Source organism: Chlamydotis macqueenii, chromosome 1 (genome assembly GCF_036417535.1).
Source record: "Chlamydotis macqueenii isolate bChlMac1 chromosome 1, bChlMac1.mat, whole genome shotgun sequence".
In the NCBI taxonomy this organism is placed as follows: Eukaryota; Metazoa; Chordata; class Aves; order Otidiformes; family Otididae; genus Chlamydotis; species Chlamydotis macqueenii.
Window position 1 is genome coordinate 2,560,199 of NC_141556.1, and position 23,934 is coordinate 2,584,132.

General features: G+C 43.0%; 1 protein-coding gene across 1 annotated transcript in view; it reads right to left on the reverse strand.

The window, feature by feature from the left end:
• The window catches only part of EXOC4 (exocyst complex component 4), a 393,362-nt gene that overhangs the window by 203,136 nt on the left and 166,292 nt on the right, over positions 1-23,934 (reverse strand). Inside the window, exon 10 of the mRNA XM_086744528.1 lies at positions 2,395-2,491. Coding sequence (XP_086600654.1) covers positions 2,395-2,491 — 97 coding nt within the window. The remainder of the gene's footprint in view (positions 1-2,394; positions 2,492-23,934) is intronic.

The window sequence follows — 23,934 nt, forward strand, 5'->3', positions numbered from 1 at the left end:
GAGAGTTTGACACTTAATACAGTAACAGGTAGAAAAGGGTGACAAAGATCTAACCAACAAGGAATGCACACATAAGATGATGCACCAGAAATTATTGCAAACGTCAATATTTTAGCAAATCCATCACATGCAGCATTTTATAACCACAGCCAGCATCATACAGCCAATTTTAACAGCAGGCAATGGCTAAAATCAGTTTTAGCGTAGGACAGGTCATTGCTGTCAACTGCCAACAGGAACAGAATTCCCTGTAGGGAATCATCAGCAGCAAAAGAATTCCAGTCTTATGGTCACCACAGACACATGCATGCCAAAGCTGAGAATCATGAGTTGAAACTAAGGTTGCAAGGACTCATGCCTTTTCAAAATAGAGGGAGGTAGATTAGATTAAATATTAGGAAGAAATTTTTTACAATGGGGGTGGTAGAACACTGGCACAGGGTGCCCAGAGAGGTGGTGGATGCCCCATCCCTGGAAACATCTAAGGCCAGGTTGGACGGGGCTGTGAGCAACCTGATGTGGTTGGAGATGTCCCTGCTCCTTGCAGGGGGGTTGGACTAGATGACCTTTGAAGGTTCCTTCCAACCCAAAATATTCTGTGATTCTATTTACTCTGTTGATCATTACAATGGCTAAAATCACATTTTAAAAGTTCCTCCAGTCTTCACCTACACCCAAACTCACCCCGTTCTGCAGTGAGAAAAGGGTAAGCCGGGTCACGGAGTATTTTCTGTCTCTTCATGCAATTATTGATTAACTACTCAATGCAAGGAAGTTAAGATGTTGCAGATGGTTGGCATGAAAAATACATTGTACGTAGATACCTTAATCTTGATGCAATTATTTTTTATGAAGCAAATTATTTCTACTGCCTATCTTGCAAGCTGGTGATGAAAGTGAAGTGCTTGCGAGAAGTGCTATTTAAAGCCGAGCACTCATGTTTGACTTGGATAGCAAGAAACGGGGGAAAAATTAAGCAGGAAGGTAAACAGAAAGAAAGAAGTATTTTCACCAGATTCTAAATCAATGTGAAGTATCTCATCAATAAAAATAAGAGCATCACCACCCCACTCCGTGCTTGAAAGAAGCCTGTAAATTCGTTAAAGATTAAGAGATTGAAGTCCGTCTCATAGTGGTTGTATCTCAAATAGCATATTGCAGTTGAACCATTGATCCATCTTTTCTCATAATAAAATGGCTGAAAACTATAAATAATGCTCCAGCAAATTTACTTTTTACCACATTTCTTTTGTTTATAAGAGAGGGAGGTTGAAACAAAATATGCTTGTGAACTTGTCCATCTCGTTATGGGCATACAGCAGTAAACGAAGAGTGTATAACGTACGCAACCCTTTTTTTCGGTGTTTAAGGTCTTTAAACACCACAGCAAATTTTAGTATGTCCTCAAAACAGGTGCTGTTCTCAAGATTATTCCTATATCGAGTGTCATGAAATTTAAATTTGGATTAATTTGTGCACTTTCACTCTGCATTTTTAAGCGCACAGTTCTCAGCTACCGAGACGTCAGTCGGGATACTCCTTCCTCCGGGGACCAGATTCCAATTACTTTTTATTACTATTCTATTATTGCTTGTTTTTAGCAGTGGAGAGGCATTCCCTTTTCCCTACGTGACTCACGATAGCAATACAAACGGAGCCAAGGAGCGAAGTGCCCTCTAAAGGTGCTGAGCACTGACCAGGAAAGGACACGTCTGACTATGAAGGAAAACACTGCAAGGAAAACGCAGAGGTGGAAGATTGACATTAACCAAGAAAATCATCATATTGTTTAATCCCAGAAAAACTAAGATGATGAACTGTGAGACTGCAAAGTAAAAAGAGCAAAATTCAAGTACCAGAGGTGAGTGACTTGGTGAAAAGAGGATTATTATAGACTCACTTGGTTTTAGAGTCCCAGCAGTCCCTGATGAGCTGTGAATTTCTGAGATTTTAGTAACCGGCACGGCACTTTAGATCAAGCATTTAATCTGCGGCCCACAGACCACACTTGTTTCACCAAAGAATGAATTTACCTTGCAGTTCATGAAATCTTTTTCTGACTTTTTAATAAGCATAACGGCCAGTCAGCAAAAAACCATTTGTGACAGGCCGCAACTAAAGTTTTCCCAGCATGGGTCAATAATAAATTACACCGCTCAATGAAAACCGATCCCACTTGGTACGCTAGTTCATTTCGAAAAAGATTAACGAGCATCAGCAACGAGCTCAGCTAGTGATTACTTTTTACACGTCTGCACATCAACAACCCTACAGCAAGCCCGTTGCTGTGGGCCGTTAGCTCAGAAACGGCAACGTGCCCATAACGAAAGCAGTTTAATTCTACTTATTCTAATTATTTGCACCTGTAGCAATATGTAGCAAAGCCTCACTTACCTGAGGAGGGGATGAAAGATGACAGTAATGTTTCTGGCTCCGGGTTTGCAGACAAACTTGGATCCGCCACCTTCAATTAAGTTATCATCTGGGCCTCCTGGAAAATAACACGAAACAAGTTGTCTAACACATCTGAACATCCCTTGAATTTTAGATCGCAAGTGATAATTAAACATTTAGGTCTCTCTGTAAATGCTTCATTCCTGGTGAAAGATCAGTAATTAATGTGGAAGAGACGCGCTTTCTATCCTCTTTCTGCTCAGAAAAAGTACTCCTAATGCAACAGGAAGAATACAGACAGCGTTTACACATTCCTTCAGGCTCCTCTTTCCACAGCCAGCAACAGTATTGAGGAAAGAACGGTAAGTGCAGGTCTTCTACAGCAGAGGACACAGTTCCAACCGCAGAAGAGTTTCCCAGTCGCATCAAATTTCTCAGTTGGGCTGAAGTCCAATGTACTGCCCAGAGGTGCTAACACAATACCAGTCACACAGATGAGAGATGACGCCAGATACCATTAAGAGACTTCAGCCTCATGGTTCTTCAAAGTGTCACCCCATGGACAGATGGGGACCTCCAGCCTGAAGTTTCAGTGACTTCAGCAGCTTTTGGAACAGCCCCAAAATAAACCAACAGCTCTTAATTTGCACATGAGTACACACTTAAATTATCCTTTCTCAAAAGCACCAGAGCCTTCACCTTGCGTAATAAACACCCAAAGCCTTCTCCACGTGGATACGATGTATTTCGAAGAACATCATGATTGGAAATGGTTTCAAGTGCAGCGCTTCACTGAATTTTGCCGCTTCCATATGCATATGGAAGGCTCCCACACCCCTGAGTGATGCTGCCATCATTCAGGTCCTTGGAGGGCGTCTTGGTTTTGATTGCCAGAGACAAGACATTTTAAATTATTTATTACATTTAACACTACTGCATCTCTCAGGAGTCCACGTCCTACACAGTCTTGTCGTTTCCTAGCAGAGGTCTCTGTTCTCGAGTTCCAGTTGCACACAAACATGGTCTTGGCTACGCGAAAAATAAATGAGTTTGGCACACTCCTTGGTAGTAAAACACAAGCTCAGAGAGCACGATTTGTACACCTCAGGCCCAGACCGAAGGACTTTGAGCGGCATGAAAACACCCACTGCATGTCAGTACATCTGAATCAAAGTTACGTCCATAGGCAGCTCCTAACACCAAAATACTTTAAATTAGGATATTGAGAGAGAAAAAAAAAAAGTGAGGAGGGTAAATCTCAATTTCCTGAAGCTTTTGCATTTCCCAACAGCAACAAAGTCCACCTGCTACCCTTCCAGAAGAAAACACTTTTAGGAGAACAGGCCAGACGCCTCGCATGTAAGCAAATGACAGCATCAGAAAAAAAAAAAAAATTCTAAAATTAGCAACAATTCAGCACATAATCCCCTGTATTTTGATCATACTCCTTGTCACAGAGCACAGACCATCATCTTGCTGGTATCATCTGACAAGCAACCCTACCAAGGGTGGTTTTGGGCTAAAAACCTCAAATAACAACAAATACGCACTTGGGCAAAGCCTGTGTACCCCAAAGGTTACAGAGTCCTTTTGATTCTGCATGTGAAGTCTCCTTAATGATTGAACAATAATAAATGCAGAACCTAATCACATTATTCCGATAGCTCTATAGGCAGGAAGATGACAAAGTACTCGAAATCAAAACACCACCAGCAGATTATTGGATTTTTTTGACCCTGACATCCGTCTGCCTCAAAATGAGAAGAACATCTTCAGATTGGAAAGTGCAAGAGGAGGAACAGAGCCGATGAGTAAGTGACTCCAACCTTCTTTTCAAAGTGAAGTTTATGTGTTTCAGGCCATTACCTGCAACCACTCAAAAAAAAAAAAACAAAAAACCAAAACTCTTTGATGACTTGATTTAATTGACCCTCACAGCAACGTGCAAGGACGGAGCAGGTCACAAACACCAGATCCTCCACACGCAGGTCAGAAGTGTTTTGTACAAGAATTCGCATCACTGGTCTAGATCCAAAGATGCCGTTCCAGTCCTCCGGCAAAAGGGACAATATTAAATTCCCTGTGGAGTGAGAAATCCATGCAAACTCTGGATACTTGCGGTCACAATATTTCCAAAGCTGATTCAGCTCCCCAAATGCGTCGTTAGGACATGAAGCTTCTTGATACTTTCTAGCCTAGCATAAGGCTCATGGAGTGCAAATAAGCAGCTAAAACCAGAGTTTATAAAACTTCACTGATTGTATTTAGAAAGAGGTAGCTCTTAAAAAAAAAAAAAAAAAGTTCAGGAATTTCATTCTGCATGTTAAAAAGTTAACTTGCACAATGTGCCAGTTTAATCGTGGGGAAAAAAAAAAAAATCAGCGCAACTTCTAGGAAAAGAAAATTATTCATTTCCCTTATTAATGTCAGACCTTGTCATTTCCAGCGGGGTCTGCGCCTGAACTGACTTATTGAAGAATCCATCCAAGCATGAACTACTGAGGCACGAACTAGGAAATACAGGTTCAAATTAAGAAAGGGGTGTTATTCTTGTTACATCAAGTCACCCTGCACTAATCAATATTATTGACTGGGACGAACTCCATAGCAAGGAATAAAACAATCTGTCTTCTCTGCTTGGCCATATTATGCGAGATTTAAGAACAGAACACTGGCACTAAGAGAAAAATATGCTTTTACACCTTCTGAGCTCTCAGCTTTCAATTAATAATAATGAATGCTCTGCACGTAGGTGTAAGGCATGAGCAAAAGTAATTTTGTTTGTCTTTAAATATTTTACCTTGAAAAGTACACTGAGATGTAAATCTTACTCCTGATGATGTCTCGTACATACCAATAACAACTCAGCACCCCTTACCTTTACCTCTCCCGACGCTGCCATCGTCCCTCTACAGACCCTGACCTAAGCTGCCGTAGCCCAAGAGCAGCACAGGTCCATTCGGGCACGGCCACAGCACGTACGAGCAAACGCTGCCATTTACCACAATTCACAGCGCAATTTTGTTATGATAGCCGTTGGAGAAAAATCCAAACTGGAGTAAGAGAGAGCTTATGACACTTTTGCCCAGATATTCAAGTCCAGGTCATAGAATCAGAGAATGGTTAGGGTTGGAAGGGACCTTCAAAGGCCATCCAGTCCAACCCCCCTGCAAGGAGCAGGGACATCTCCAACCACATCAGGTTGCTCAGAGCCCCATCCAATCTGGCCTGGAATGTTTCCAGGGATGGGGCATCCACCACCTCTCTGGGCACCCTGTGCCAGTGTTCCACCACCCTCAGTGTAAAAAAAATTTTCCTTAAAATGTAATCTGAATCTACCTCCATTTCGAGACCATTACCCCTCATCCTCCCACAACAGGCCCTGCTGAAGAGTCTCTCCCCATCTTTCCTGCAGGCCCCCTTGATCTCTAGTAGGGACTCTCCTTGACCACCTCAAGGTTTGAAATGTGTATTTACATTGACCAACCAACATGACACCTACATTCCAGATGACACCCCGTGCTGGAGAGCCAACAGGTACGTCCATAAAATACACCGTGAATATCCCTTCATCCTTATTGATTCCTACCAAGGGCACCTCTCGCAGCGAGGTGAGCAATCATTCCTCCAACGAAACCAACACCAGGCACCTCTGCAGAAAACAGGTAGGAGATGAAGGAAGAGCAGAAAAATGCCCCGCCCCCCCTTTTTTTTTTCTCCATATCAAGACGATTATCAGAGAGGCCCTTTGCACAGTCTCTCAAACAAGAGCTAAGAGTGCAAATTCTGTACCGCTGGGCTGTCCCAAACGCACGCCACATACACGAGTAGACTCCGAGAGAAGAAAACTATCCGCCTCGTTAGGGAAAAGGAGCTGTGAAGCCTAATTCCCAGTGAGCACTGAAGATTTTCAGCTGCATGGAAGCGCTCAGCTTTACTGCCGTGACAGCTCAGTATACACACTGACTACAGGACTAACCATCCACGCTCGCTGATGTACGACTTCACGACGTACACAGGACTCCAACGGCCATCCGGACTGAGCACACATCATTGCTTCAGCAAAGCCACACTGCTGAAATCTTTCATTTAGGTTGCAGAAATTTTTTTATCTTTTTTTTTTAGTGTAAGGCAAGAAACTGTTACAGCCTCATTTCACAGGCACTAGGAAAAAAACCCCAAACTTTCACAGCTGTCAGAAAGCACCGTTGTTGTAGCCATTCCTTCTTAAGAGCTTGCTGATTTAATCTGTCTAGTAATAAACTATGAGATTAAAAAAAAAAAAAAAAAACAAAACAGAAGAAAAACTTCTGAGGTGAAGTGAAATTTGTCATATGGTTAATGATATCCTCACGCTGTGCCAGCAATGAAGTGTGCCCACCTGAACGTCGCTGCAAGTGGGAGCAGACGGGTCCATTAGTAACGCAGCTGAATCTTGCTGAAATGGAGCCTGAAATGTCACGCTTCAAAATGAAAAAGCATTAAGATTACCAAGAAAGCTCTGCATGCATTTAAAGTCTGAGTAAACATTAAAAGCACTTCAAGTTTTCCTTTCTGCCTAGTTTTTCAAAACTGGGGGAAACATTCATCATGGACGTTCCAGTTTACTGCTAACGTCCTGCTATCTACACACAGAGCAGGTCTCAAGAGGATGATGGCAAGATTTCTTCTCCCAGAAGTGACTTCCCAGAAAAGCCAGGAGTTTCCTCTGCCATGAAGTTACTCAAGTTCGACGCTGCCCACCACAATTTGAAGTATACATGGACTTTGATCATTTAGTCCATACAGAAAACATATTGAAGCCGTGATAGAAATGCTAGGGATTACATTATTCAGAAAGTATCTCAGTGTGATTTGCAAATGAATTAATCACCATCTTGATACTCCTACACCTGTTTTGTGTACTAAAACAGTACCAAAGGCAAACCTTAAGTTAGACACACGCCATCACACAAAGCATGGCTTCTCATTTAAAGACAAAAGCCTGAAAGACACTGCAAGGAGTTTCCAGTACCTAAAGGGGGCCTACAGAAAAGATGGGGAGAGACTCTTCAGCAGGGCCTGTTGTCACAGGATGAGTGGTAATGGTTTTAAAATAGAGGGAGGTAGATTCAGATTGGATATTAGGAAAAAAATGTTTACACTGAGGGTGGTGGAATGCTGGCACAGGTTGCCCAGAGAGTTGGTGGATGCTCCATCCCTGGAAACTTTCAAGGCCAGGTTGGACGGGGCTCTGAGCAACCTGATCTGGTTGGAGATGTCCCTGCTCCTTGCAGGGGGGTTGGACTGGATGGCCTTTGAAGGTCCCTTCCAACCCAAACCATTCTATGATTCTACAATTCCGTGATTCCTGATCCATAATTTTGCAGTTAATATAATGTTGGTATAGACCTTCTGTAACCAAGGATGGTTACAGAAGCCATGTCTACAGAAGAAACTTGATCCTACTTTGTTAAAAAAGAAGATCACACTGAGACACATCCTGCGATTTCCTCATTTATCAAGATAACTTATCTACCATTAAATTAAAAAAAACAAACAAAAAAACGCAAAAACACAAAAAAACCCATAAAAAAAACAGGGACTGTAACAGTGTTTATATTTTCTTTTCCTTGATTCTGAGTGTTTCGTTTAGTTTTTTTTTTTTCTTTTTAATTGAAACAATTCCCTCCACAAAGGTCCAAGATTTATATGGAAGCTATTACTCTTCAACATCACATCTGAAGAGCAATCACACATTACTCACTCTCTTGAACTGTTCTTTGAAGGACATGAAGACATCTGAGAGGAGGTAGCTCAGCATCCTGTAAGAGGCTCCTTGCACCTTTTAAAATCATAGCTGGTAATAATTTCTTTTTTTAAAAAAAAAAAAACCAACAACATAAGGAAAGCTCTCTCTATCTCTAACAAGAGTACTTTTAAAAAGGAAGATTTACACTGAGGGTGGTGGAACGCTGGCCCAGGTTGCCCAGAGAGGTGGTGGATGCCCCATCGCTGGAAACATTCCAGGTCAGGTTGGACGGGGCTCTGAGCAACCTGATCTGGTTGGAGATGCCCCTGCTCCTGGCAGGGGGGTTGGACTGGATGGCCTCTAAAGGTCCCTCCCAACCCAAACCACTGTATCATTTCTTACACTGTCACTTCAGAGCACCCTGACACATGACCTAACTTTTTTCAGAGTTATATCTGTCTTAATGCGTTTCATCCTCAGCCCTGATACCCTTCAAATCCTATTAGGTACAAAAATTTCTCCGACACCAAGATATTTAGCTAAGAAGTAAACCCTTTCCCAAAACATCCAAGAAATATTGATTTGGTCTCAATGGAAACCGCAACCATGAGGGCTGGAGGCAAACCTCTGCTCTCTACCCCTCCCAGTCCCTGTGTTAGCACAGAACAACTTCATTAATCTCTCCGCAACCGCAAACTTGTCAGCCAAATGGGTTCCAAGCACATAATGAACAATTCTTCAGCTTCTCTCTGTGATCAAAGCACCTTTCCTAGTGAGCCACTTCACGTTCATCTGTGCAACCACAAAAAGAAGAAAGGAAAGGGCTTTGAAGCCACAACAATCAAGGAATCAATCAACACAGCTTGCAAACCAATGCCACCTCCTCCACTCCAAACACAGGAGAAAAGGAACCAGTTTAGATGTTAGGGTCCTTCCCAAAAGTTCTTGATTATGTGGAGATCAACAGCATAGCTATTACCTGTATGCCATCTTCAAGGTACGGAAACAGAAATTTTCATTTAGCATAAAAGAGAGGAAAGCAAAAGCTGCCCAAAGAGAGCAAAATAAGTTATTATAAAATGGAGCTCAACAGAAAAGAACAATAGATCCGTGCCATTATGGAACTGGGGTTTATAATGGAAGTCTCCTGCTCTTTAATATTTCCGTACATTAGGACTCTACTGTCTCACAACAAAGCCACACAACACACAGATCAAGTTCTGTTTTTACTATACCAAGTCACAGCAGTGACTCAATGTACTGGCGTGCATATTTAAGTTCTTTTTATAAGGAAACAGACATAATTGATCTTCTCTAAAATTCTTTTGTTTTTCTTAGAATCACAGAATCATAGAACACTTTGGGTTGGAAGGGACCTTCAAAGCCCATCCAGTCCCACCCCCCTGCAAGAAGCAGGGACATCTCCAACCGGATCAGGTTGCTCAGAGCCCCGTCCAACCTGGCCTTGAATGTTTCCAGGGATGGGGCATCCACCACCTCTCTGGGCAACCTGTATCATCAAACTTAACTGAATTCAGGTCACTTATCAAACTGTTCTAAGATACCTGCTTCAGCAGAGTCCACGTGGTGCAGTGCAGGCTTGAATGAAGGGCTCAGCAACCAGCTGTCCTGGCACTTGCTTTCCTACACCATCAGACCTCAGCAGGGAAGAGGGAAGGGATTGGGGAAAAACCTGGTCCACTCTCCAAACTGGTCTCCACTGGGGAACAAAGTACATAGGGAATTCAGCACCCTGCACCTAAAATCAGCTTTTGTGAGTAGTTCAAGTGCCTTGACCTTAGACAAGCAGTTCCATAAGCAGTGCAACAGACGCTAGGTAGGTCTTCCCGGAAGCTGAGTAGGTTTATCCAAGTGAACAAATATAACAAACTCCAGAACTGCCCAGTCCCACGTTCCAACCAGCCTATGTTTGCATGCCAGCTCCACAGAAAATCATCACTAAACTTCCAAATCCATAGACCCTTCCTTTTGAACAAATGCTGTCTTTGAAGACTTACACTTTTATTAAGAATACTGTTCAGCAGAGCTCCTCAAAACTCTGCAGTTTTCTGCTGGTGTAGGTCAACTCTAGGTTAATGCTTTTTTTTTTTGTTTCTGAGTCATGCTCTCTTCCCGTCTTGCTGGACTCCTTCAAGCCATGCATGGCAGCTGTTATGGGGCTGCCAATGCAACTGGAACTGCAACTCAGCACTCCAAGTAATACAGTAAAGCAGAAGTTATAAATAAGTGAATGATACAAAACTCTTCTAGAAAGCCCTTCAAACACCAACAACTTCAGGATTCCATGGAGTAGACAAGAGAGATCTCAGCATCTAGTGGATTATTTAAGGCAGACTGTTCTGTCTGCTCCGAGGTAGCAAGGATGTTCCCTCTGTCCTCTTCACCCACAAATTGCAGTAGAGAGAACCACACAGCTGCTGCTTCTGGCAGTGACCGACCTGCCCACGGACACAGCACAAGAGGCTCCTATTCCTTCTCAACAGGAGGGAAAGAGGTGAGATGCACAGATAAAAGAAAAAAAATTCACGTTATCAAGATGGACAAGAATAAGCTCTGGCCAACACTTGATTACTTCCTTGCTTGAGGGGAGAAGCAATTTAGCAAAGGTTTCTGACAGAGGCAAGATGGTATTTCTTGTTTGCTTCTTTTAATCACACACTTTTTTTTAATCATGGCAGCTGTGAATGTGTAGATCGGACCATACGGAGTAAGAGACTGATGTTTAAAAACACATTGGCACCCCTACCTTCTACCAAGATCAACAGAGATCAGAGAGACGATGACTTTGGCACTACCAGAGATCCCAAATCAATGGGTATTAGGCGGCTAACTACTTGTAGAATACTGGCTGGCAGTCCTTGCGGCAAGGGCTCTGCAGTGGTAGGATGGGAGCTCCAAGATGATGAACTGTCTCAAAGGGCAGCAGACTGTTCCCTGCTTCCAGTCTGTCCATCGCTCGTCGCCGGCACCGAACTCTGCACAGCAGACACCAACTGCCCTAGCCAAGTACAGGTTCATCACAAACCCGCACAGACCACATGCTTAGACCTGTACAGTTAGTTTGTAAATATTTTTCTTCTTTGACAGAGAGGTAGAATGGCACTTAATACCAAAAAAAAAAAAAAAAAAAGAGAAGTGAGGAGGAGAAAAAAAAAAAAAAAACAAGGAAGCTAACCTTTAAGGTTATACACTACACATGGCATTTCACTTCTCCTAGAAGCAGCGTTTGGGGTGATGCTCCCTAACACAGGTAGAAGAGCAGCTTTCCAACCTAAGAAACTTTCACTGGAAAAACACAAATGTTGTGCTGAAGTTCAGGCTGAGCTCCTTGCTGTTTCTGTTTGCCTCGTGGAACAACAGGGCTCTTGTGCTGGGGCACTAGGAGAATCATACAATCTTAGAATGGTTTGGGTTGGAAGGGACCTTCAAAGGTCATCCAGTCCAACCCCCCTGCAAGGAGCAGGGACATCTCCAACCACATCAGGTTGCTCAGAGCCCCGGCCAACCTGACCTGGAATGTTTCCAGGGATGGGACAGAAATAGAGACAAAGGAGTCCAGATCTTCCAAAATGCTCACCAGCCCTGTTTGGTTTGGGGTTGGAACACCACTAGTCACCACAATGATATTAAAATCCCAGTTGATGTCAAGTCAAGTCTGACGGCTGGACCATAACAAATCCCTTCCAGGTATAAAACTGGGAAAGAAAGCGTAAGAGTTGTAGCTTGTGTTCAAGTTTGTAAAGCCCACATTCTGCTTCAAACCACATTGAAAGAAAAATAATTTCCAAAAGCAGGAGTGGCAATATTGTCACAAATTGCCTCCCTGCTCAAAGGGAGCACAGGCACAGATCCTACTCACCATAACGTCAGCAGCGTGGCACTTTGTTTTGTACAGGTTGAGGGTTTCCAGCCACAGGAGTATACATTGCTATCAAAACCTTAAAAATCAACCCTGAAACCAACAGGCAGCTGATGCAGATCATGCAACTCGGACTTCATATAAAAGTTTTTCCTAGTGCTCAACTGCAGATCTGGATTCAGGCCATGGCTCTAAAACGGCCTGTGTGATCCTGATCAGGTTCCTGTGTTTCAGTTTCCCAAAAGGGGAATCGAAATAGCGACTCCAACCTTTTCCCCTGGCAAACCTATTTTGAGAAACACTGTAGACAAAAAAGGAACAAAGGTTTTATTCCCTGTTCTTAAATTCATGCTTAGACTTCAGCTTTCCATTTAACACAGAATACAGCTCCAACTTACCCAACTGACCACAGCACCTATTCCAACCACTGCCTGAAATTTCTGCCTGAAGCAGTTTCTCCTGCTTGCTTTTGACCAACCGTCACTACCCTTCATTCACCACATCGCAGGACTTCAGGAGAAGCAGCTGATCTGGATGCAGTCCCATCGCCGCCGCACAGACACATTGTTCTGCTGATGTTCCCGTGCCCAATCCTTTTACGCTCTCCTACACCGTCTTGTCTGAGATCCAACACCATATGCATTTAAATAAGTTGCTCTTTAATGTTTCAAAACCTGATTTATTAGTTGCTCACACTCCATCTGCCTTGAAAAACTGCAGCGTGCCTTCACTTTCACGGGCTGTACAAAAGGCTGAGGTTCAATTCGACTCCACTTTGTCATTTGATCAGCGTGTCAGCCACATATGTAAAGTCTCCTTTCAGCTACAGAATTTGTTTAAAATGCCTTTTTTTTTTTTTTTTTCCCCCAGGCCACACGATTCAACAGCAGGCACTTTGATTAACGTATTGGTCAGCTCGCACATTTACTATTTTGTTTGTTTCCCTAAAACTACTCTGTACAGATGCAAGCTCTTCCAAAGCATGGCTGCAGCACAAACCCTTATCCGAAGCTGGAAAACACGCTCGAGCTAACGAACTGTGATTACTTACACGCCCGCATCCACTTTTCAACTATTTTCTTCTCAAAGCCTGCTTTCTTTATCTTATCTCCTGTAGTGGGAAATGGCTCCTACCTGAATTTTTTATATCCCTGAGATGTTCTCTATTCAGTTTTAATGTCAGGAGGAAAGAAAAAAAAAGTGAGCAAACAGAGAAAGAAAGTGAAATAAGACAAAGATATTTCTTGACACACAGTCAGTTGTTGTTTCATATTCTTATAAACTGTTTAACTCTAAAACTTCCCACATTTCATCTTCCTTTTGAATACTTAAAAGCTCACAGCCATTTTAGACAAAGGAATAGTTAGTCAATTAGTTAATCATTAGTTAGTCTGGCGAGGACGTGGGCTCGTGGCATGATGTCGAACAAGGCCGCACCTCCACTCACCCACTTCTGAGATGGGGCAGGTTTGATATAGGTCCCCTTATGGGCCTGGTATGAGAAATAATGAAATAAACACTATAAAATGTTGTACGGTCTTCTAGAAGTATACACCTACAGAAATACTTAAATTTTAACACGGGCACAGAGGAGGGAAAGTGAGGATTTAGAAACGGTGCACAGCTGGGTACAGTAACCATCACGCTGTCCACGAAAGCTGTCAGACTTGTTTTCCACATATTAATGAATGCATCAGTTCTAACGAAGATAAATTTGCCAATCTTTTGACAAGCCTTGAAAATGTTACAAATCTGGCATGTAAAACAAGGCAAAATAAACCCTACTTGGTTATTCAACACCGTGATGCCTCTATAAACGTACAACAACAAAAGAATGGCCCTACTCCTCATCTGTGCATACACCAGTGTGAATTAATTCATCTTCCAGCAATATGCAGGATGATCCCTGCTAATAACATGGGTTTTCCCCACGGGAACTGAAACGGATTGTCCATGCCAGTGCACAAAACAACTCCCGGCGCCAGCAGGAATTATCAGATTGCTGGGAGTACGGCCTGTCAGGCAGCATTTTTCAACCTGTTCATCCATAATCTCTTTTAGATGGGTTTCCCCACCTCCTTATCCTCCTTGCTTTGTGTTGGCTGAAATTCAATCAAAGATTAATTTGACTTTAGAACACAACCAACACCATGGCTATTAAGTCACACTGGAAATTCCAGACCACTGTGTTAATTTTGTTACAGCTTTTATTTTTTGCATTTTAATGCAAAATCGCTTCTCCCCCTCGGAGACTGCCACTGATATTGGCACAAAATCCCACGGGGTTTGTAATGCAACTCAAGCGCCACTAAAAAGGGGGGAACTCGACCCTCCGCAGACATTAGCAATTGCAGGAAAACAGGCAGAACTTTAATCACAATTCTTTCAAATGCAACCAGGGATTTAGAAACGCTGTTATTCTAGGATGTGACCCTAATACAGTGCTTAATCAAAGCCATTGCTAACACAAGAATAACCTGACGACTTTAATGAAACACAACTTCGTAGGAGCCAATATGTCAGAATCATGCTGTATCTAATATAACAAACTCTAGAAAGAAGAACGACCAGCCCTTTCCATACACGTTTCTGTACATTTCTATAAACAAGAAACTCAAGATTTCTCCTAAGCAATGACCAAGAACTCCCACGAGCTCTGTTTTACAGAAATTTCTTAACAGAGTTCTTCAAATTATTTTTGCTTTTTACTTGTTGCTACTGCTGCGCAGGTATCAAGGATAAGAATCACAGAATTACAGAATGGTTTGAGTTCGAAGGGACCTTTAAAGCCCATCCAGTCCAACCCCCCTGCCAGGAGCAGGGACATCTCCAGCCGGATCAGGTTGCTCAGAGCCCCGGCCAACCTGGCCTGGAATGTTTCCAGGGTTGGGGCATCCACCACCCCTCTGGGCAACCTGGGCCAGTGTTCCACCACCATCAGTGTAAAAAATTTTTTCCTAATACCTAATCTGAATCTACCTCCCTCTATTTTGAAACCATTACTCCTTGTCCTGTCACAACAGGCCCTGCTGAAGAGTTTCTCCCCGTCTTTCCTGTAGGCCCCTTGAGGCACTGAAAGGCTGCTCTAAGATTTCCCTGGAGCCTCCTCTTCTCCAGGTTGCACAGCCCCAGCTCTCTCAGCCTGGCCTCATAGGAGAGGTGCTCCAGCCCTCTTAAGAAGAAAAGTTCAAGAAAGAAGAAAAAGAAAGAAAAGTTCAAAAAGCGCACGTTGAAAAAACTATACTAGTACTAACAACTTTCTTATTTTAAATTTTACTTAAAAGCATTCAACAGTCATAGGCTAAAGAAGCCAAGATTTGAATGTTCAGCTTCATCAGAAAAAAAAAAAATCCTTTGTGGTTTCCGCTGATGCAGCAGGCTTTATCATCAGGAACTGTCTAGCTCGGTGGAGTCTTACCTACATCTTAGAATACTTTGTACTATAATTCCACAATTAGAAGAAATACGTGGAATGGGCACAAACCAAAGTTATTCCTGTGCCTCGGTGTACATTTCCCTAAGCGCAGAAGCGTCTTCTTGCGGTAACGCTGAAAAGTCTGGACAACAGTATCTCCGACCACCTGTAACCGCAGTCTGCAAATCCATCGTTCTCTCTTTAAAAATAGATGTAAGCCACTCCGCGTCTGAACGGAGTACTGAGTTCAGAGGTCCCCCTCTGCTGTGGTCCTAACCTTCCAGCTTCAAACAGCCACAAAACTTACTTTGAAAACTACTGCTCATCAAGAAAAATCAGAAGCCTTATCTGACAGAGGGAGTATTCAGAGAGCACTTCCTTCCATTTTTCCCCTCCAAGGGCTACTTACAACTCAGGAAAGCAGCCAGACTGTAGCGCAGGAGAAGGGTTGCGTTATTGGGAGCGACACTCAGTAATACAAAGCGTCCCACAACACAGGAGAAGCTACAGATCTAAAAGGTTGCCCACCTCCCACCGAATTTTGAGATCTCTATCGTACTCCTAAGGTGAGGCGCTGCGTTGCGGGGCATCAGTAAAGAAGTTATCGGCCGCGCCGAGCCGCGGGCAGGCACTGATCCTCAGCGTACGCCGCGCCCCAGCAGCCGCCAGCAAGTGAGGGATCACAACAAGCACGGACATGGCGATCACGATTACTATGCTTCAACCTATGAAATTAAATACGAATTAAAGCAATAAGAGTATCAGCAAAAAGTTGCTTGCTCTTTCTTTAAGGAGGAATTTAAATCCTTTTTAATAACGGGATTTTTTTTTTTTTGGAGGGCTGACGTTTGGCTCAGTTTTCCATTTTTTTTTTCAGAGCAGTGAAAAATCCAAGGATTTAGACATGGAAGATGACTATACGCCTCTTTCCACCAGCCAGCTGCCGCAGTGAAGACTTCCACTGCCCAGTGCAATTGCCAAAAAAAAAAAAAAATTCTTTTTACTTGACTAGATGAAATCTTAGCAAGAATCAAAAGAAAGCTGGAAACCACCCGGTGATGACCTTTGCCTAATGTAAAACAGCTTTACACCATTAAAGCAAAGTGAGCCATGCAAGAATTGGTTAAAACTGCAGCTTTGCCTGTAGAGTTATGACCACAGCGGGGACTTCGGTTGTGGAGGATAAGAGTCCCTAACATCCCTAATCGACAACGCAGCGCTGGCAGAAAGCTGTGAATAGCTGTAAGGCTGTAAGCTCTGCCAGAAGACTGTTGCCCATGACCAGAACACAACATGACGTGCCTTTCATGGGATCATCACAGATGAAGGCGGAAAAACATCTACCGTGTTCCCTGGTGAATAAATGGCAAAGCCTTCCAACGTATTAGATGAGCCGGCTTGCTATGCCACCACTTAACTCAAAGACTGCAAAAAAGAACAGTGAAGAGGAGCAGCTGACATCAGAAAAACATCATACAAACATGAATTGGTCTTAAAATAATAGGGTCCAGAAAGAAAACGGTCTCAAGTGCTACTTTTCACATACTTAACATACCTTAAGCCAGACCTCTGAGCAACCCATTAGCATTCTTACATCTCTCTTTTACTACATAACATCCTGTAGTTTTAAACGTACCCATGTTCAAGGGACTACTGCTTCATTCTTTTTCTGCCAACAGATCCCAGCGCTACACAGTTCCATGCTCCAGCGTAGCCCCTTTTCCAACCATCTGCTTGTCGAACTAATTCAAACTATTACCAGCTTTACCTACATGAAAAGACACTCCAAGCTTCAAGGAGACAGCTACAGTTTCACCAGGGGAGGGGGGAAAAAAAAAAAAAAAAAAAACACAGCACAAAGAAGCTAGTCTAACAATGAGAGAAATGTCAAGAAATAGAAATGTCAAATCCCTTAGGGTGGAAAAAAAAAAAAAAATTCCAACTCCAGTTCATCTCCAAGCACTATATTTTGTAACGAAATTACACTCTCTAGTCTTCCCTCAGGGAAAACCTGCTCCAACTAATCAGACTGTTGTTTTTTTTTAAAGTTCAAAAAAAATGCAAGAATTTCTAAGCAGCATTCAAGCCCTAGCTGTCAAGAACTGCTTTTAACTCTTTGCAAGCAAAAAGGTCTGAATCTTGCCACCAAAACCTGCAGAACGGCTCAGTACGGAAATAGTTCACAATACTTCAATGTCCTCCTCTACGCCTACCACTTACGGCATCTTTTGTTTGTTTTTTAAAATCACTCTTCAAAATCTCCCCAACAGTCTCCTTAGCAAGTCAAACACTCTCCTGAATCCTCCAAAAGCCAATGAGGATGGTGTCCCTCATATCCTTGGCAGAGCGAACTTATGCTTCTGCTAGTTTGTTTTTTTTTTTTTCTTAAATAAAACCCAAAACCCCATGCTTATTCACACCAAGGACAACTGAACACAGATGTACAGCTGCGATACTGAGGTGGTGACGTAAAATGAGTAGGCAGTAGCTGCTTCCCATCCCTCGAAACGCTTCACTCCGGATACCAACAGCAGGAGATTTCAAGCACCTTCATTTCAAGCGCTGTCAGATGCCTTCAGCACAGCTGGGATACAAGGGGGCTGACGCCATGGCTTGCTCGGCAGTGGTACGGCCAAGAGGTAGCATGACAAGAATTTTCAGAAAGATGGACCTGGGCTCTCCCTGGCACACACCAAAAGAATAAAACAGAGGAGACATCTCAAGTGCTCTCAGGCACAAAATCTTCTGATATTGCAGTGTTTCCCACCTTCCAGATCTACATCATCATCAACACTACTATAAAAAGTCAAAACTCTCTAAAGAACAGCAAACACTTGCGCCCTAGCCAGGTCATTTATACAAAATGCTACAGTCTTCAGTCATCTCATACAACAAAATCCTTATAAAAGGCAAGATATTGTGGAAGTTTGTGTCAGCTCAACCAGAACGTATTTCTTTATGGGCATATCTACGCGAATGAGTTCATACAGATACTGCAGGAGGAAGAGCATTATTAGCTCAGGCACAGAAGCGTGCCAGGTAGGAACATGACCTCCAGCCTGGAGGTGGCATTTACAAAAATAAATAAAATAAAATTCTAAATCAAGTAGGTGTGAGAATTTGCTTCCCCTTATTAAAGCAAGAAGATAAGATTGCTTATGTATGCACTCTTAGTGCATCGGTCCTTGTAGCATCTGGGCTTTTGCAACAGAGGGAGGGGAGCTGGTGATCAACACATTTAAAAACAGGCTGAGAGAGCTGGGGCTGTGCAGCCTGGAGAAGAGGAGGCTCCAAGGAGATCTTATTGCGGCCTTCCAGTACCTCAAGGGGGCCTACAGGAAAGATGGGGAGAGACTCTTCAGTAGGGCCTGTTGTGACAGGACAAGGGGTAATGGTTTTAAAATAGAGGGAGGTAGATTCAAATTAGATATTAGGAAATTTTTTTTTATGCTGAGCGTTGTAGAACACTGGCCCAGGTTGCCCAGAGAGGTGGTGGATGCCCCATCCCTGGAAACATTCCAGGCCAGGTTGGACGGGGCTGTGAGCAACCTGATCTGGTTGGAGATGTCCCTGCTCCTTGCAGGGGGGTTGGACTAGATGGCCTTTAAAGGTCCCTTCCAACCCAAACCATTCTATGATTCTAAAACTCAAACACGCAGTGAGGTGTGCCCAATCGTCTCTACCACAATTGCCTTTAAGACATAAAGGTCACCAATAAGTCTCTGAGATAACTCCAACTGGACCCTCACAAATGCTGCCGTAGACCCAAATCCATTGCTTTTGGGGCCAGGTGAGCCTCTCCCTCTCTCTAATCCAACCCCCAAGATGTCCGGTTTCACCTGAGAGTCACAGCCTCTAACTTAAACACAAAAGAGCACATTTTCGGTTATTTCTACAGTATGCTTAGTTACACACAATATAAAAGCCAAAAGGCTTGTATCCATTCAGTTAATTGTTTACCCTGAACAGTTTAATTATTTTTTGTTCATATAAATGAAACACACGCCCTCCTCCTTGCTGATAACTCAAACAAAAAAATGCTGGATCTCTTCTCTCTGGTTATTCTTAAGAAATTGCTCTTTACTAGCAAAATTAATTGTAAGGGTTAGTTGAATATTTTTTCAAGCAACCTTTCATTATGTGTTACTATCTTAAGATTTTCATTCTCTTCTTTAAAATTTTTTACAAGCTAGAAATATTTACTAGCTGCCTGTGATCAGATACTTTTACTCACCAATGAAACCTTCAACTTCCTTAATTTAAAGCCAGCAGGACGGTTCATTTTAATTTCTTAGATGACACCAAAGCACGCTCATTGTAATGACACTGGAGAAGTGAAATGGGTACAGTTGAAGATGCTACAGATCATCAAAACCAGCCAAGAGCTGGAAGAACCAGCTGACTTGCACAGATATCACAGGTAAAGGCAGTAACTTGCACCTACAGACTGAAAATGCAAACAAAACATCACTGCGATGTGTTTGATGGTGGCTTCAGGTCTGCATTTTCAGGATGTGCTTTAGTAGGCATGGTGGTGTTAGGTTGACGGTTGGAATTGATGATCTTGGAGGTCTCTTCCAACCTCAAGATTCTATGATTCTATGATTTAAGAGTAAGTCAATCTCCCCAAGTCCTCAGCAAGGCCACAGGACGCTGTTGGAGCAGCCAGGAGCTACAGCCAGACGTGGGGGCAACAGCAGAGGTACCCCCCAAGACTCCTTCCAAAAACTATCATGCAGCAAATGCAGAGCATATCATGTCCTTCTGTCTTCAAGGAGAACACCAGACACTCTGCAGCCTGAAAACAAAAAGGCAATTCCTCTTCGACCTCCACTCTTCATTGCATTTAAATAAAACTGTTTATGGGTGTTTGGAGACCTAAAAACCAAAGACTCAGTCTGCCATTAATATTTTAATTGAAGACATGAATATTCATGATCATTTTGCTTCTTTAGAGGACAAGAGACAATAATTAAATAATTCTAATATGCAAATGCATTCCTGTCATGACACCTTGCCTTCATCTACATTACAAAACCATTTTTAGCTCTTTCATTATTTATGGAATTCCGGTTCTTTTGGCTTTTTTTTTTTTTTTTTTTTTTTGACTAGAGCTCTTGAAGGCAGACAGCACTTTTTCAGTTACAGGCTCAGTCATTATGGACTATTTCAAAGTCATCTGCCTCTCAACTTTGGCAGTTTTGGAGGATTTTTATTTGGGGGCTCTTTTGGTATGATACGTCTTCTGCTTCCAAGATAATTTCAACAGCACCGCGAACAACTGATATTTGCCACAAGCCCAGGAGAACTCAGAAAAGCACAAAGTTATTAAAGGTTTCATCATTTCTCAGACTTCAAGAATGCTCCAGTGACAACAAAAATGTATTAGTTTCTATGAGAGACACCAGCAGTAGCTGTTTTCTGAAATAAATATAACATTACGTTCATTTGCAGCTATAACCAACAACAGCAAACTCTGGATGATTCCAGCGAGTCTTCCCTGCAATTGCTTTGAAATCCCCCCATTTAAATACAAGCTAACCTAAAAATCTCAAGCATGTCAAATGAGGACAAAAAACTGGGAAGGATTTCCAGGTCATGAAGTTCGCCCTTCAGCTCCTCTGAATGAAAACTCCTGCATCTCCCCTTCCATAACTACCTCAAAGCTCAAACTAGGTTTCTTGCCTTCACTGTTCAGATCTCACTTCTCTACTTGCTTGAAATCTTTTTCCAATCTCCAAATTAAATTTCCTTCTGGCCAGTTTATGCCTATCTGTGGAAACACCATTTTCCAGCCAACAGCTCTTTACTAACCCTTCGAGGTGCCAGATACGCCTTTTGCAAGCAATTGTATCGCCTTTCAGGCTACTTTATTTCAGTCCAAAATAGGTTTGGTGTTTTTTTTTTTTTTACCCCTCAATATAAGCAGCCAGAAACTGCGTCCAATATTTCAGACGACTTCAGAGCCTTGCAAAGTGACTTTAATACTTCCCAGTCTCTGCTGGAAATACCCTGCCTGGGTCGTGTTTGTCTTTTTCCGCATAGCATCGCTTTGGCAGCTCACCTTCGTTCTGTAATCAGCCAGCACCACGTCTTATCCTCCGTCATTTCCAATTGATTAGCTCCTAGTTCAGAGCTGAAATCTCTGTTATCCATCCCCAGGTGCATGACCCTGCTTTTAGTGCTACTGAATTTCATCCCCTTCCTATTACTCCCATTCCTAAGGTCACACAGCTTCTGTAGGTTATTTCATCATCACCACCATGGTGGCCATCACCGTAACAAACGTGAGTCATTAAAATATTTCCTAAAACTCACATGAGAAAGCAGAGTGTTGAAGGCCAGTGAAAGATGCCAGGTACCACACTACCCATTAAATACTAACATCATTCGAGAACAATATTTGACAAAACTTCTACTCATTTCACGTAATGCGATCTCTTACAGAACTGGAGACTCCAAACAACACCGCAAGGGAAGGACAAGTCAGCCCCTCAGGTAGGAGCGGGCAGCTGCTGACAGAAGGAAACCATTCCCCAAAAGCTCAAGCAACAGTTGAAAACTACTTCTGGTTTTAAAATCAAAGCAGTTTGGTAACAACAAATCCTGCTGTAAAAGCCGGTATTGCTGGGAAAGAGAACCTACTCCATCCCAGCAGACAGCTCCAAGCTGCACTCAGGGAAAAGCAGATGTTTAGAAGCCTGGCATTGCCCTTGGCTCACCTGAACGTCACCTTCATACCTGGAATACTTTCTACGTAAAACCACTCAGTCACTGAGACGCAAGTGGCAGTCACATCTGAAACACTTTGATTTTGGACTGGTGGTGTTATTGGACGTTCTTGATATGGGTTGAGCACGGCAGTCCTTGACTATGTTGATGTGCTGCTAGGTAAACCAGATGGGTACGTTCTCTGCTTCTCCTTGGCTTTATTTGGGCCATTTCAATACAGAAGGCGGAAGGGAACTAACTTTCAAAAGTCATTAATCTCTCCAATTATCTTAGAAAACAAAAACCAGCATGCTGAAATAGAGCAGTCTGCTGGAAGTCTGACTTCACTGCAGAGCCATCAATCCTATGACTGACTATCCAAACCAGCAGATCAAATAACACGGAGCAGCGACGCTGGGGAAGAAAAGAGCGTCACAAGCACTTGAGGCAGTCAAACCACAGAGGGTTTCCCAGCGGCATTCGGAGAGCTTTCAAATCTCCTCCAATACAAAGATGCTTAAACACGGATACCATGGAAAGGGGCCAGCAGCTGCTGCGTATTTGTGCCGTCTTGCCAATGCTTGCGATCGTTGCTGAAGCTGGCACGCTCAGATGTTTCCTGGTGAGCTTTATCGTCTCTGGTTTGGCTTTTCTAATCGGCACCACAACAACAGATTCCCTCCTGGCGCATATCTAAACAAGCATCAGTTAAAACACCTGCACAGGGTTTATTCAAAATGAGAATTTTTATACATCTCTTCTTTCCCTGAAGGTGGACATCATCTTTGATAATCCCAGCACATACACAAGGCTTGGAGGAAGGGATGAAAACAGTCTTTCGAGTTACTCAGCCTTTCGGCAACGGAGCTGCGCAAGAGTGGGTTATGGTATGTCTGTACTACTGAAGGTTGGGTATAGAGATGCCCAAAAAGGTGTTGAGCTAGCTGGATCTACAGGAAAGAAGTGGGATGGCCATACCCAGGCCATACTGTTCTCCAGGTCTGCCCAAGAGCTAAGGAAGGGTGTCTGCCCCACCGTGCTGTGCCACGCCAACACGCCGTTCTACCGAGGACTGTCCCAACCGCACACTTCACTTCCTAACACGGGAAAGCCCTCAAGCTTTTAACCGTTCTGATTTTTAAAAAGCTGTGAAACACCAGGAAAACTCAAAAAGATCCTCAAACTCCCAGCTGGGGATGTATTTTAGTGTGTTTAATTCCAGGTTGGCAACAGCAGGATTCCCTCAGGTGGTGCAATTGCTGTTGTTTTAAGTATCCAGTTCTAGACTGAGGCACTCATTTAGGAGGCACTTTGAAACCTGCGTCTTTAACTTCCAAAAAATAGCTTCACATAAAAATAAAAAAAGCAGTTGAGAGAAGCACCGAAGATTACTTCCACCTGTCTCAATATTTTCTGACTAGATTAAGAAAAAAAACACAGGGATGGAAAATGCCAAGCTAAGGACACGGAGCAGCAGCATGGAGAAATTAATAAATGCAATTAAGTCAGAAAGAGAGAAACGGAGGTCTTTTAAAAAGAGTAAAATCCCCAAACATACATACAGACCCCAAATGAGAGGAAAGCAGTGAGAGCTGCCAACGTGTTCTGGTCAGAGCCATCTCGAGCTTTGAATCCATCTGCATCTCATACTGGTGCAGATGGTGGCAAACTCACCCGTCCTCTGGTCCCTATCCCTCCTGTATCTCAGGTGATCGCATAGTTCAGCCACATTGAAGCCTTCCTCCAAGTACATACATATATATATATACACACACACACATCAGTTCCTTTTTTTTCCCTCTA